Raw genomic sequence first — 12313 nt, forward strand, 5'->3', positions numbered from 1 at the left:
TTAAAGTAAAATATATATTTAAATATTTAAAGTAATTTATAATTGAGTTATTAATTATAAGTTAAGTTAATTACAAGTTAAGAGTTCAAACAAATACAGACGGACCCAGATGGTCCGTTTTGTAGCTGATGCACGCAAACGATAATGTAGTTGATTCCTATTCGAATTATTCGGATTCGAATCACAAGGATTCGGATTCGAATCGAATCGAATTACATTAGATTCGATTCCATTCGATTCGAATTCGAATAGTTCGCACATCTCTAGGCGCAATTTCACGGTTCAAAGGTATCGCTGTGTATTTGCGAGTAGATGTTGTGTACTATGAAGTGTTAAATCCGAATGAAACTGTCACCGCCGATCGTTCTCGACAACAATTATACAAATTGAAGCGAGCATCGGACCAAAGACGATCACCAATTGCAAGTAAACGACGCAGAGTGATCCTTCTTCACGACAATGCTCGATCTCATGTTGCATTATCAGTGAACCAAATCAGTGAACCACGCTATTAGAGCTGGAATGGGAAGTCTTATCGCACCCCGCGTGTTCTCCAGACATTGCTCCATCCGATTATCATTTGTTCCGATCCGATGCTTTAGAGAATACACACATTTTCATAATTTGAAACAAGTGCAAAAATTTGTTGAAAATTGAATCGACTCTAGAGAAGAATCTCTTTATCGTCGCGAAATCCGTCTCTTGCCAGAAAGATAGGAAGAAGTTGTAGAAAACGAGGGAGTAGAAAAAGAGGGAAAATATTTCGATTAAGGTATTCTTTCATTGTCGTGTTAAATCAATTTTTGAGAAAAAAAATTAAATCTCCTCCTCACACTCCTAATAAGATACCGACGCAAATAAGGTAACATTATCGATCGTGCGCGATATCGGGAAAAGAATGTCTTTTGTGACGTGCGTGGAATCGGAGCGGCGCGAGGATGGTTGATGTACTCACAGTGCACGTGCAGCATCATTCGTTTGCTGACTGTCGGAGGCACTCCGTTACTGGCGATGCACAGGTAGGCGCCCATCTCGCCCCTCGTTACTTTCGACAAAGTCAGCGTTTCGCCCTCTGCGGTGGATACTGCAATATGCAAGCGCGAGGAACGGTCTCAGAAGTTAGCTCGTTACACGTAATCAAAGCGTACAGCATTAATACCCGATCGGCTTAATTCGGAGCGCCGTTGAACGTTCGCGGGGGGAAATTCACGTTATTGCGTTTAGTTTATTTCTCCCCCTCCACCCTTCACCCGCGCCGTTTCATTTATCACGAGTGCGATGCGTTTCGCGTTTCAATTTGAGGGCGACTCTGGCCACGACGACGGCGTCGGAGTTGATCTCGGAGATGCGTCCCGACAAAAAATAATTTTACACTATTATACAGGGTGTCCCATTTTAATCCGGCCGGCTGAATAAAATTCGAGGATGATATTTTCTAGAAAAAAAATGTCAGACAAATGTTGCTCAGTTCTAAGGGGGACATTCGATGCCATCAACAATTTTGACCTCGGGTGAAGGGTTCAAGGTCATTCAAGGTCAACTTTTTTTTTCTTAAATGGGAACCCCTATTTTTCACATCGGCAATTGATTCTACGTAAAAAAAATGAAACTTTTGTCTTTCCAAAAGTCAGTAAAATAACAAAAGTCAGGGCGCTATTGTAACAATATATTCTTAAGACTAAATAAAGTAAGAAAGTCTAGTACCACTTTTTCTCCCGACAAATAGTTAGCGAGATATCGTAAGTTAAATATTGATAAAGTTACCAAGTTTTCCTCAAATATCTCGAAAAATATTAGACAAATAAAAAAATGTTTCAGACAAAAATTGTTCAAATTAATTGGTAGAAAAGAAACAGTGTAACAAAAAATAAGAGTTCCCATTTAAAAAACGCAAGTTGACCTCCAAATGACCTTGAAGGTCATAGCCGAGGTCAAATTCAAGGTCACCGTCAAGTCCGTTACTCGATTTTCTACAACTTTTGTACTTAAAGTTTTTCATGAAAACTTGATCCTGCAAAGTTACCCGGGGGTTCCGGTATTTTTAAGACACCCTGTATGTCGTTTCCTGGAAAGCTGAATGTTGAATTTGATGTTTATTTGAATTCCCGAGCGGAATCCGATCGTTTCGCGAGAGAATATAACCGAGCGTCGTCAGCGGGAAATTCGCAAGACACCGATTTCGATGTTCCGGACGTGCGAGCGACGGCCACTCGGTTGAGTTGCAAGGACAAACGGGTCGAGGCTGAGCGCGGGGTAAAGCGCGGGCTACTCCCCTGACGAGATCGATTTTAATTGCGCGCCGGCAATTTCAGCGTCTTCGGTAAGAAAACAACGTCAGTGCTGTAGCGCCGCGGCCGTATCGCTCCCCGGAGACTCGAGACCGGCTCGCTCGGAAATAAAACTAGTCCTTACGTTTTGTCTTGCTACCGGAGTGGCCGGCGCGCGAAATGATTTCGGTGCCGTCTTCCCGCCTCCACATGATGTCGGGCTTGGGATAACCGCGCGCTTTGCACACCAGCTTCGCGGCCCCTCCCTCGGGAACCATCAGGTCGTTGGTGGTCTCCTCCGAGATGATGTCTGGCGGTATTACCACCTCCAAAAACGCGCTCTGCAAATGTGAGGAAGATAAATTATAACGCGCATGTATGTGTGTGTGCTTGTGCGTGTGTATATCGGGCACGATGAAAAGGGAGTCAACATTGTTGCGAGATATATAGCACGAGACCGCTCGCCCAATTACAGCGGAAAACTCCGAGTTCGAGGTCACGACATCGCAGATTCGGCTAAATTTCAAGTAACTCCCGGGAGTTACTTGGAATTTAACGTCGAGTTACAGGAGACCTCCATTATGCTCGATGCGCGATAGTCATTGGTTTCCGCTGTCTTCCCTCGAGTCGCAGACTCGGCAAGGTTCAGTCACTAAGAAATAATCTTGCTCAACGAAGGTCGCGTAAGGATTACTCGGTGGCGACTAATTTCTCGCGAAGAAAGCCTTGTATTTTTCACGACGTTACATACAAATCAGCGTCGCAGCTCAATCGGGATGTGTGAACGGAGAATTAAAAATTATATGATAGTGATACATACAGGATCGCTTTTCAACGAATATTTGCCAGAGCTATAAACTGAAAAATTTGAATAAACCACCAAAAAAAAGAGAAAGAAAGAAAACTGGAAATGTAAGGTAAAATGTTTAATAATCTTTTTTGCACTCACTGGCAATTTTCAATATTTTTGCCCTTTTCATCAAATGTCAAGATATATGGCGACAAAAATTAAACAAATATTTGCAACTAAAGATGAAGAAATAACTAAGAAATATTTAACAAGTTTCCAAATGAATACACGCAAATATGAAGGCTGGTAGACGCTTCATCCTAAAATATGTATTAAATTGTAAGAATCATGATAAATTATAATTGTAAAAATATTTTAAAAAATTGTAAAAATGTACACAAATTTTTAAGGAATGTATCGATAAGGACATATAATAATAATAATCATAATAACATATTATAACATACAATATGTTGTACAACATATAAAATATATGTTAAATAATATATGATAATAATCTGCACATTTTCAGTGCTAGTCGAACAGCTGGACGTTGCCGGTGAAATCTGGGCTATCCACTTGAAATCTCTCGACGTTTGGCGATGTACGTTATATGAAAAAATCGTCCTTCAGAATAAAATAATCGAAAAGTGTAAATTGATTGTTAATTTATGTCTGGAGGTTAATACCTGTTGATTTCATGTTAAACTTAATTTTCGTTATATTCACGAAAGAATTTAAATTATGTATTCATACACAGATATTGTAGCTGCAAAATTAAAAGTTGTTACGAAAAAAACATTTTTTTAGAATAAACTCAGAATTGAAAATTGTTAATTTATATCTCGCGGTCTCGCGTCAAACATACTTTCTTCTTATACGAAAGCAAATTGGGCTAGAGAGAGTTAAGGACTCTTTGAGGAAACGTCGATATATTATTATCCCTGCCCCTTCCGCAGGAAGTTACTCGTCAGCGACGAGTTTACTTTTATCGGCCGAGATCAATTCTCAGCGACTGAACCGATTCGAGATGACCCACCCTTGCGTCCTCACGCAAGAATCGCGCGGTGTCGAGGAAGGCTCGTTTGGCGCACCCTGACGCATAGTGCGGCCAGATGACATTCTTTGGTTCAACATTCTCTAGAGACCTGAATTTCCAATCATCGACACCAATGAATGAGGTTGATCCAGAATAAATTCCGAAGAGATCTGTCTTGCCAAAATAGAAAACAAATTTTTTTCTCGAATTACTAGCCCCAAAAAAGGAAAAAATATCGTTAAACGCGAGAAACTTGTGAAATACTCATTATTCGACACTTGTTTCTATCTAATAGCATATTCAGCGGATTGAAACTATGAAACCAATCAACAGACACCTTGAGATTTATCGATCTTGAACCAGAAACCTATTAACCCAAAAGTCATATGCCCAAAATACAAAAACATTAAATATAGACCCGTTAAACACAAAACCGAGAGATTCTTAAGCCCATCAACCTAGGAATCTATCAATCCGAGAACTTTTTAGCTCGTGGATGCATGAAGCCGTATATATTAAGAGGCCCAAATAGTCCAAGAACCCAATCTAGTCATAGCTCGAGAACCTAATAATACCCGACGTTGAATATTCAGCTATAAAACATTAAGTTCGAGCCTCGAAACTTTTAAGACAAACTCTAAACCCATGAACCCTGAACCGATAATCTTTTCAAAATTTCGACTAGACAGATCTCTTTGGAATTTATTCAGGATCAATCTCATCCATTGGTCTCAATGATCGGTTGGAAATTCAGGTCTCTAGAGAATTTTGAACCAAAAAATGTCATCTGGCCTCACTGTGCGGCGTCCCGAGCAAAAAATGGTTAGGGCTATCCTCATGAAGCATAAAGCCTCGATAAAGTTGAAAAATAGGACGCCTTAAAAAGGGATGCTTCATTATTACCACATCAGGTCCCGAGATGGATCTTTCAGGGATGCTTTAGATTTTACGAAATAAGGCTTTAATAGGAAAAGCTGAGAAGGGCCTTAGAAAGATCTTTCAAGGATGCTTCAGATATACAAAATCGAGTTTTGTTATAGAAAATTATTAACATTTGAATCGTGTAATAAAATGATCATAGTTTAGTATTGTTTTAGTAGGTACGCTCTATCTGGTTCTTTTAAAGATTTTTTAATTATACCGCAATTAAAAGTAAGTTTTATTAGTTTTATTAGTTGCCATATTCATTAGTCTCTTCCAAGGATTTTTCTAGTATTGTCTTCATTTTGACATGCAGCAAAATTTAATAAAAATAGTAACAGAATTTTTATGTGTAATGAACGCTATATTTTATTGTATAAAGTATGCTATATTTTAAAAATAAAAAATTCTTGTTCTATACTAACAAGGTAATAAAGAAATAAAGAAATTACAGTCTACATTTCATGGAATGAAAGGAACGAATATATTTACTCAAGCAATAATAAAAATATTTCCTTATAAGACCTTCGTAAAATATTGCCTTATAAGGATCCGTTAAACCATTTGTTACATATCTTGTAAGGCCCTTGTCTGTCCATCCCTACTAGGGCCCTACTTAAGGCCCGATTAATGTTAGAGGAAAATAATCAGGCCCTCACCAGAGCCCTATTAATTTTTCTACTCGGGGCGTGTCGTTCGTCGCGCTCGGCTTCTCGCTCGGGCGATAATACGCGAATCCATACGAATTACCTGGCTCTTCATGGGATCCGTGTTGACCTGGCACATGTAAATCCCGCGATCCTCCCGCCGGGCTCCGCGGATGTGCAGCGTCCACGTGTTGTAGTCGCTGTGGGTTACCGACAGGCGGGCGTTGTTCGTGATCACGTGCTCGTGAATCGCCAGGATCGCCTTGGTGTCCGCCTTGATCCACGCCACCTGGCCTCACAAACCCATTTCTTAGCAGGCGGAATTTTCTCGCGCGGCTCGATCACGCTCCTCCGTTCTCCCGCACTCCGCCTAATCTCGTCGCTATGCGCGCTACGTCGCAACGAACGCGATCGCGTCGACTCAAACGACGACTCGTCGAACGCTCTCGTCTCGCGAGCCTTAATTGACGTCCTCGTACCTCGAGCAGGTACCATACGCTCGGATTGCACGCTCGCGGCTAGGCCTCGAAACGCCGCAGTTTCCGCTGTCTCGCAACTCGCGTCGAATCTTTCGGTATCGAGCGTCGCTGCTGAGGTCTTTTGCATCTCCTCGACGTGAGAGAGATACTCGAGATCATCAGGCCCGGCCGGTTTGACCCTTGAACCCTAGGATGTTTTGTTACCTCCTATTGCTTTTCACCCACGATTTTATTTTTTATCTTTTTTTTTTCAATGTGCATGAACCGTATCAATATTTGGCGAAAATTTGCGGCAATGTGCAAAGATGTTTTAAATCGTATATAATTTTTTAAAGGGAAAATAATAACTTTTCACGATAAAAAGAAATTCTTTCATTTGAGCATGAATGGTAAAAGTATTTATGAATATAAATCCTAGCAGCAGTATCGCTTGAATAACGGTTGAAAAATATCATCGGGACAATTTCGTTCCCCAGTGTTTAAGGATTAAACCGGACGATCTCAATCGACTCGGCCGAGTTGTGAACTCTCGCTGCTCGGATTCGCGAGAAAGATTCACGAGGTATGGACACAAATATCTCATCGAGCCGTGGCGATGCCGGAAACTTCGACGCGTCCAAGTCGATCGGGACGAAGCGGTTGTTTCTAATCTAAGTTGTTCCTAACCTAAGACAGCTGTACGCTTTTTCATCGCTTCGGTGTCGCTTTTTCCCGCAGCTCGGCGTTGACGCTGAAATATTCGCGACCGCGCGCCCTTAAGGGATAACATCTGAGTGAACGCCTGAAAACACACGAGAGTAAGTTTGGGAATTTTTTGTAGTTAAATAACAACATAGATGGAAAATTGGTTTGAAGGCCTCTAATGTGCATACCTTAAACTACACAAAACAATTTTTTGTTATTATTTTCAAGATGGCGGCGCTGAAGTTCTCCAAGTAAAAGCACGTTTTCCGAATTGGCTTGCAGCAGAACTTTAACAACTTTCATCCGGTCCTCTCGAAATTTTTACAGTAACTGCTAAACTAAATTCTCTAGAGAAGTACACATGATTTTTACGATCGGTTTAAAACTTTTGTTATTATAAATATTTTTTCACTGAATTTCTTGGATAAAACTGAAACTTTTTTCTTAACTGTTCACCATTTCTACAAAAATCAATATTTTAACATATGCGCGTGTACTTCTCTGGCAAATTTAACGTAGATTAACAAAAATTTTGCCTTTTTGTCCGTTTTGAAAGAGTACGGCATTTCTGCTGCAAGCCGCGGGGACCCATGAGAAAAATGCGGTTTTACTTGGAGAGCTTCAGCGCCATCTTGAGGCAAAATAATAACAAAAAATTGTTTTGTGTAGTTTAAAGTATACACGTTAGAGCCTTCAAACCAATTTTCCATCTATGTTCTTATTTAACTACAAAAAATTCCCAAACTTACTCTGTTTTCAGGCGTTCATTCAGATATTACCCCTTAAGCTTCCCGTCACGATTCGGACGCGAACTCGATTACGATAACGTCCGCGGGAAGGAGAGATAGGAAGCGCGGGGCGCTTTCCATTCGCGAATGAATGAAATATTCGTACATCGGCCGTGCCTCCCTTCGAGGGAGGGAATCAGAGGCCCATATTTCGTGGAAGGATCTTCTCCGGCAGGCGCCGTCCGCTTCGCATCCCCCGACAGGGCGGGAAATCCCCGCGCGCTGTCCGCCGTTGTGTAAATACGAGGAATTCCGCGGGCACGAAAACACGATAACCCGAGGAGAGCGCAACTTTTCAGGAGAGAAGGGACGAATAAAAGAGAGCAACGGCGCGAGATAACAGTTAGCGGCGAAGTTCGCGAGCGTGTCTTCTGCTCTCGCAGGAGATGTAACATTATGTTTACATTAAACGCGAGAAGCTTCGGGAGCTTAGATAGGAAAACAGCGGGAAGAAGGAGAGAGAGAAGGATAGGAAAAAGGGGCGGGGGGAGAGAGGGAGAGGGAGAGGGAGAGAGAGAGAGAGAGAGAGGGAATAAAGATGAAAATCAACGTCGCCGCTCGCGCCGCGCCGGCGCGATCGTCATATTGGTCGCGATTTATCGCGAGACTTTTTTGCGCTCGTGTCGCGCGTGAATGTTCTCCCGCAAGTTATATTACTTCGGAAGTAATTATCGCGACTATCCTCCGAATGTGGGTTACCGCGTTTTCGCTCCGCGGTCCTACGTATCATCAACGCTAAATTGAACTCTCCGCCGGTTATTGCGCTCCGCCAAGTCGCTGATATACGCCCATTAATTAAACCCATTTTTTACGGATTAAAATCAATGGAAGGGCAACGGGAGGGGGGAGGGAGAGGACAGAGAGAGAAGGAGTGGCGGGGGAGGAGGCAAGGGGGCAAGGAAAGCGCGATTTCGACCGGTTAACACGCGCATTAGTGGGAAAACTCGCGGCTCCGCGCGCCCCCGATCGAAGTTGCGGAGAGGGGGGAAGAAGAGGAGGAGGAGGAGGAGGAGGAGACCGCAGCCACCGAGCATCGCGAATATTCTCTCATCCCTCCTGCCTCCCTTCTCGTCGTCCGTTCTGCTCGTTCGCCCTCTGCCCTCCTCCCTTCTGCCCTCCTCCGCCGCCACCCTTCCGGCGCGGCTCCGCTTCTGCACAGATATTATTGGCATGAAATTGAACCCGTACCTCGTCGAATATCTGACCTCGCATCGGCCTGAAAGGCTATCTATCAACCGACAAAGGAGCTCCGCGGTTCTTATCGATAACTCGCGCAGCGGAGTGTACGGATGGCAGACGCGGCGGGGGTTTAGCGGAGCGCGGGTTAGCAGCGGCGGGGCGGCGAGGTGGGACAGGAAAAGGTCTGCGGGGCGGGAGGGGGTGAGTGCGAGTGTTTGGTAGTGACGGCCCTGTGAGTGCCTCCACTTATAATACATTATATGCCGGAGTATAGCGCGCTCGGCTCCATTCTCCCTTTCGGCGCGCTCTCCGATTTTGTGGGGGGACGGCAGCCCTCGCGAAAAAGAGAGGGGGGCGGGGAGAAACCGCGCGACAGAGAGGCTTGCAGGCCCTCCGGCAGGCCGTTCGCGCCGCGTTCCGCTTGGTCGTGTCCGAGCATCGATTCGCTCGTCGATGATTAATCGCGCAGGACTCGGGTGCTGCAGGGCAAGGATCGGCTGAAACGCGCGCCGAGCGATGTTCCGTATACTTCCGGCCGCTTCCTCAGGTTCTCGCGGGCTCGGCCGACCTGGCGACATGTTTAACCCTCCGTTAGTCGCAGCCTCCAGCGGATGCACCTTCAGGCTATCGCTAACGTATCGCGCCCGTTACGCGGCTTGTAAGGGCCTCTTCTTCTTCGTATCCACCCTAATGTTCTTCATCTTCTCATTCATTCTTTTTTATGATCTTTAGTGGCTGGTCTGTTGGTCAAGTGGCGATGGAAGAATTGCCTCGAGGGGCGGGGAAGAATGGCGGGGGAAAATTGGTACATCCGTGATGAACATCGCGGCCATTCAAAGCTGAAGAATACTGGGGACTAACGCGGAGGGTTAAAGCAGCGGAAATTCAGGGAAATCGAAAAGGAAAAATGAGAGAATATACTGAGGAGGAGGGGCGGAAGATACGAGTAAAATTCTTCCCGGGTCAGGTCGGTCGCGGAGGTAGAGAGATTTTTGCGACGAGGAGAGAACTCTCCATGAGGGAGAATTTCCAAAAAGAGGCGAAATCTTACGAATCGCGAGAAAAGCTAAGTACGAGAACCGATGAAATATTGTCGGTTGGTGCGAAAGGTTTGTCGTGTTTGTTAAATCAAGTGGAAAACAAAATTGTCCGGTCTCGACGGGCTGATAATTTCGGCTGCTTTCGAAGGTCTCCGAGACGGTTCACCGTCCGATTCTCGTGAAATTCGGCGGAGTTGTCCGAAATAAACAGATCTGCGAGGATTTTATTTAGTTGAAAATTGACTGGAAGTGTTGAGTTAATGAATATTTTTTTTGTATTAATGAAGCAACGTTACAACTAATCAAATTGATTATCTAATAACTCCTTTCTACTATTAACTCCTATTAACTCCTATTAACCTGATGATGACATGGATTCGTCGACAGCGACAAAACCCATTTAATTTTTAAATCATTGAGTTAATGAATATAGCCTGACTTACAAAAATGTTGACCTAATCTCAGTTGATTTTCAAGTTCGCCAAAGATCCTTTTAAATATGTCTTACTTGGGAATATTTGCAAGTTCATTGAATATAAATATCATCGTCAACTCATTGAAGTTCATAATAATCGAACGATGAACCTTTCCGGGGGAATAAGAAGAACTAAAATAAAGGGAATTAAGGAAAATATCGATATATCGGAACAAATATCTAATTCGGTGAGTTCTAGTTATGTTGATTTCCACCAATATAAATATTTCAATTTTTAAATGAAATACCCACGCACGCGCGTGTATTCTACTTTGAAACTTGAAACATTTTAATGTAAAGGCCGCGGCGAAAAAACTTGTTTTTACAAACAAGATGAATTATATCTCTCTCTCTCTTGTTTCCCCTTCAATAGCCAAACTCCCTAGGACGGAAAATGCACTAGAAAAAACTGACAAATCTGTCGCACCGGCCTAATATTACGAGTATATTAGCGAGGCCATGAGACGGCACATAAAACCGATCGCGACGGCAACGCTATCTGCCGGCAGATAGCGCGCGTGCGCGGTCTCTACGTCACATAACCTCCCGACAGATTCCTCGCGTTAAGGAATAACCGATATGAAAACCATTGTCGGAAGCGACAGAGGAGGTCTCCATAGCAACGCACGCGCGGCATAACGTCGCAGGATAACGTCGCGGGAGAAGGGGGGGAGGGGGAGGCGGTCGCGCGCGACGACGAGGGCAATGTCGAAGGCGCGCACAATACGACTCCGTCGCTACTTCGAAAGCCGGGACCCTCGAAAGCCGTGCGCGCGATCTCGCGCGATCCCGCTGCGTCCCCAAAAAGGGAAATCCTGTACGCCACGGCGAAAACCGCTTCACTTTCCACCCCCGCCGCCGCCGCCGTCGCCCCCTCTGGCTGGCACGCGGCGTCGCCGCTGCCGCCGCCGTGTCGTCGCCGATCGGCGAAAGCCTCGCGAATTTGCAGCACAATGAAGCAGCCGGAGGATTTAGAGCGGCAGGAAGGAGGAGGAGGGGGCAAGGGGCGCAACGGAGTACGCGAACGAGGCTCTAAAGCGCGCCCCATGCCTTCCTATGGAAACGAGCCTCTATCTTAACGCAAAGAACGACCTCTTTACCTAATGCAGTTTCCTCCCCGGATACTTTCGACTCCCCGCGGTCTGCCCCTCCTCCAGCTCTCTCAACCCTCTCCGATCCTCGCGGTCCTTTAAGGAACGCGGTTGGGATGGGTCGACTGGTGGTTGCGCGGCAGCAAGGACGTGGGAAGAAGGGGGGAGGGGCGGCAGAGCCGCGAAGGAGCCGCAGAACGGTAACGGAACAGACGGATAGATAGACGCAAAGAGAGATTCGGGGATGAGCGAGCGAACGCGGAAGGGAGGAGGGGGCGGGCTGCAGGGGAGGGGGTAACTTTCCTAGTCCGATATAATATCGCGCGTTACTCGCCCCCCTCTCCTCCCGACCCGCGCTCTTCGCTAACCCCGACCTCCGTCAGCTTCGGCCCGCGCGCGCGCGCGCGTTCTCTCCATTCTCGGTCCTCTCTTTCATATGCAAAACCATCGCCGGCGCTCTCCATTGTGGCGCATTGTGAGATCAGGAGCCTCGGTCCAGTCTACCGCACCTCGTTTATTTCCCGCCACCTCCTCTCCTCCGCTCTCTCGCGCCTCTTCCAGGACCCGTTCTTCGCCCGCGCCCCCTCGCCTCCTTCGCCCGTCCTGCCTTCCCGCCGCCGCGCCGTGCCTTCTCACCTCTCTGGCGTTTCGCTCCCCGCGCCCCTCGCTCCTTCGCCCGTCCTGCCTTCCCCTTGCCTTCCCGCCGCCGCGCCGTGCCTTCTCACCTCTCTGGCGTTTCGCTCCCTGCGCCCCCCCCCCCCGCCCACTCATATTACACGGGCCGCGCCGCGGCTCTCTCGCGTCCTGGGCTTTTATTTCCCCGACTTTCGCCGCCCTCCCCTTCCCTCCTCTCCCTTCTCCCCCGCCGCGGAAGGCATGGCCGCGTGTAGAATAAATGGATAAACTCGCTAAT

General features: G+C 45.9%; 1 protein-coding gene across 1 annotated transcript in view; it reads right to left on the minus strand.

Annotated features, from left to right (window-relative positions):
- Positions 1-829: 829 nt before the first annotated feature.
- The window catches only part of LOC105186930 (lachesin), a 302984-nt gene continuing 291500 nt past the window's right edge, over positions 830-12313 (minus strand). The window contains exons 4-7 of the mRNA XM_025304681.1: positions 5768-5953; positions 2413-2608; positions 917-1084; positions 830-837 (exon numbers count right to left, since the gene is read on the minus strand). Coding sequence (XP_025160466.1) covers positions 830-837; positions 917-1084; positions 2413-2608; positions 5768-5953 — 558 coding nt within the window. The remainder of the gene's footprint in view (positions 838-916; positions 1085-2412; positions 2609-5767; positions 5954-12313) is intronic.

This window comes from Harpegnathos saltator, unplaced genomic scaffold (assembly GCF_003227715.2).
Source record: "Harpegnathos saltator strain DR-91 unplaced genomic scaffold, Hsal_v8.6 scaffold636, whole genome shotgun sequence".
Classification (NCBI taxonomy): domain Eukaryota; kingdom Metazoa; phylum Arthropoda; class Insecta; order Hymenoptera; family Formicidae; genus Harpegnathos; species Harpegnathos saltator.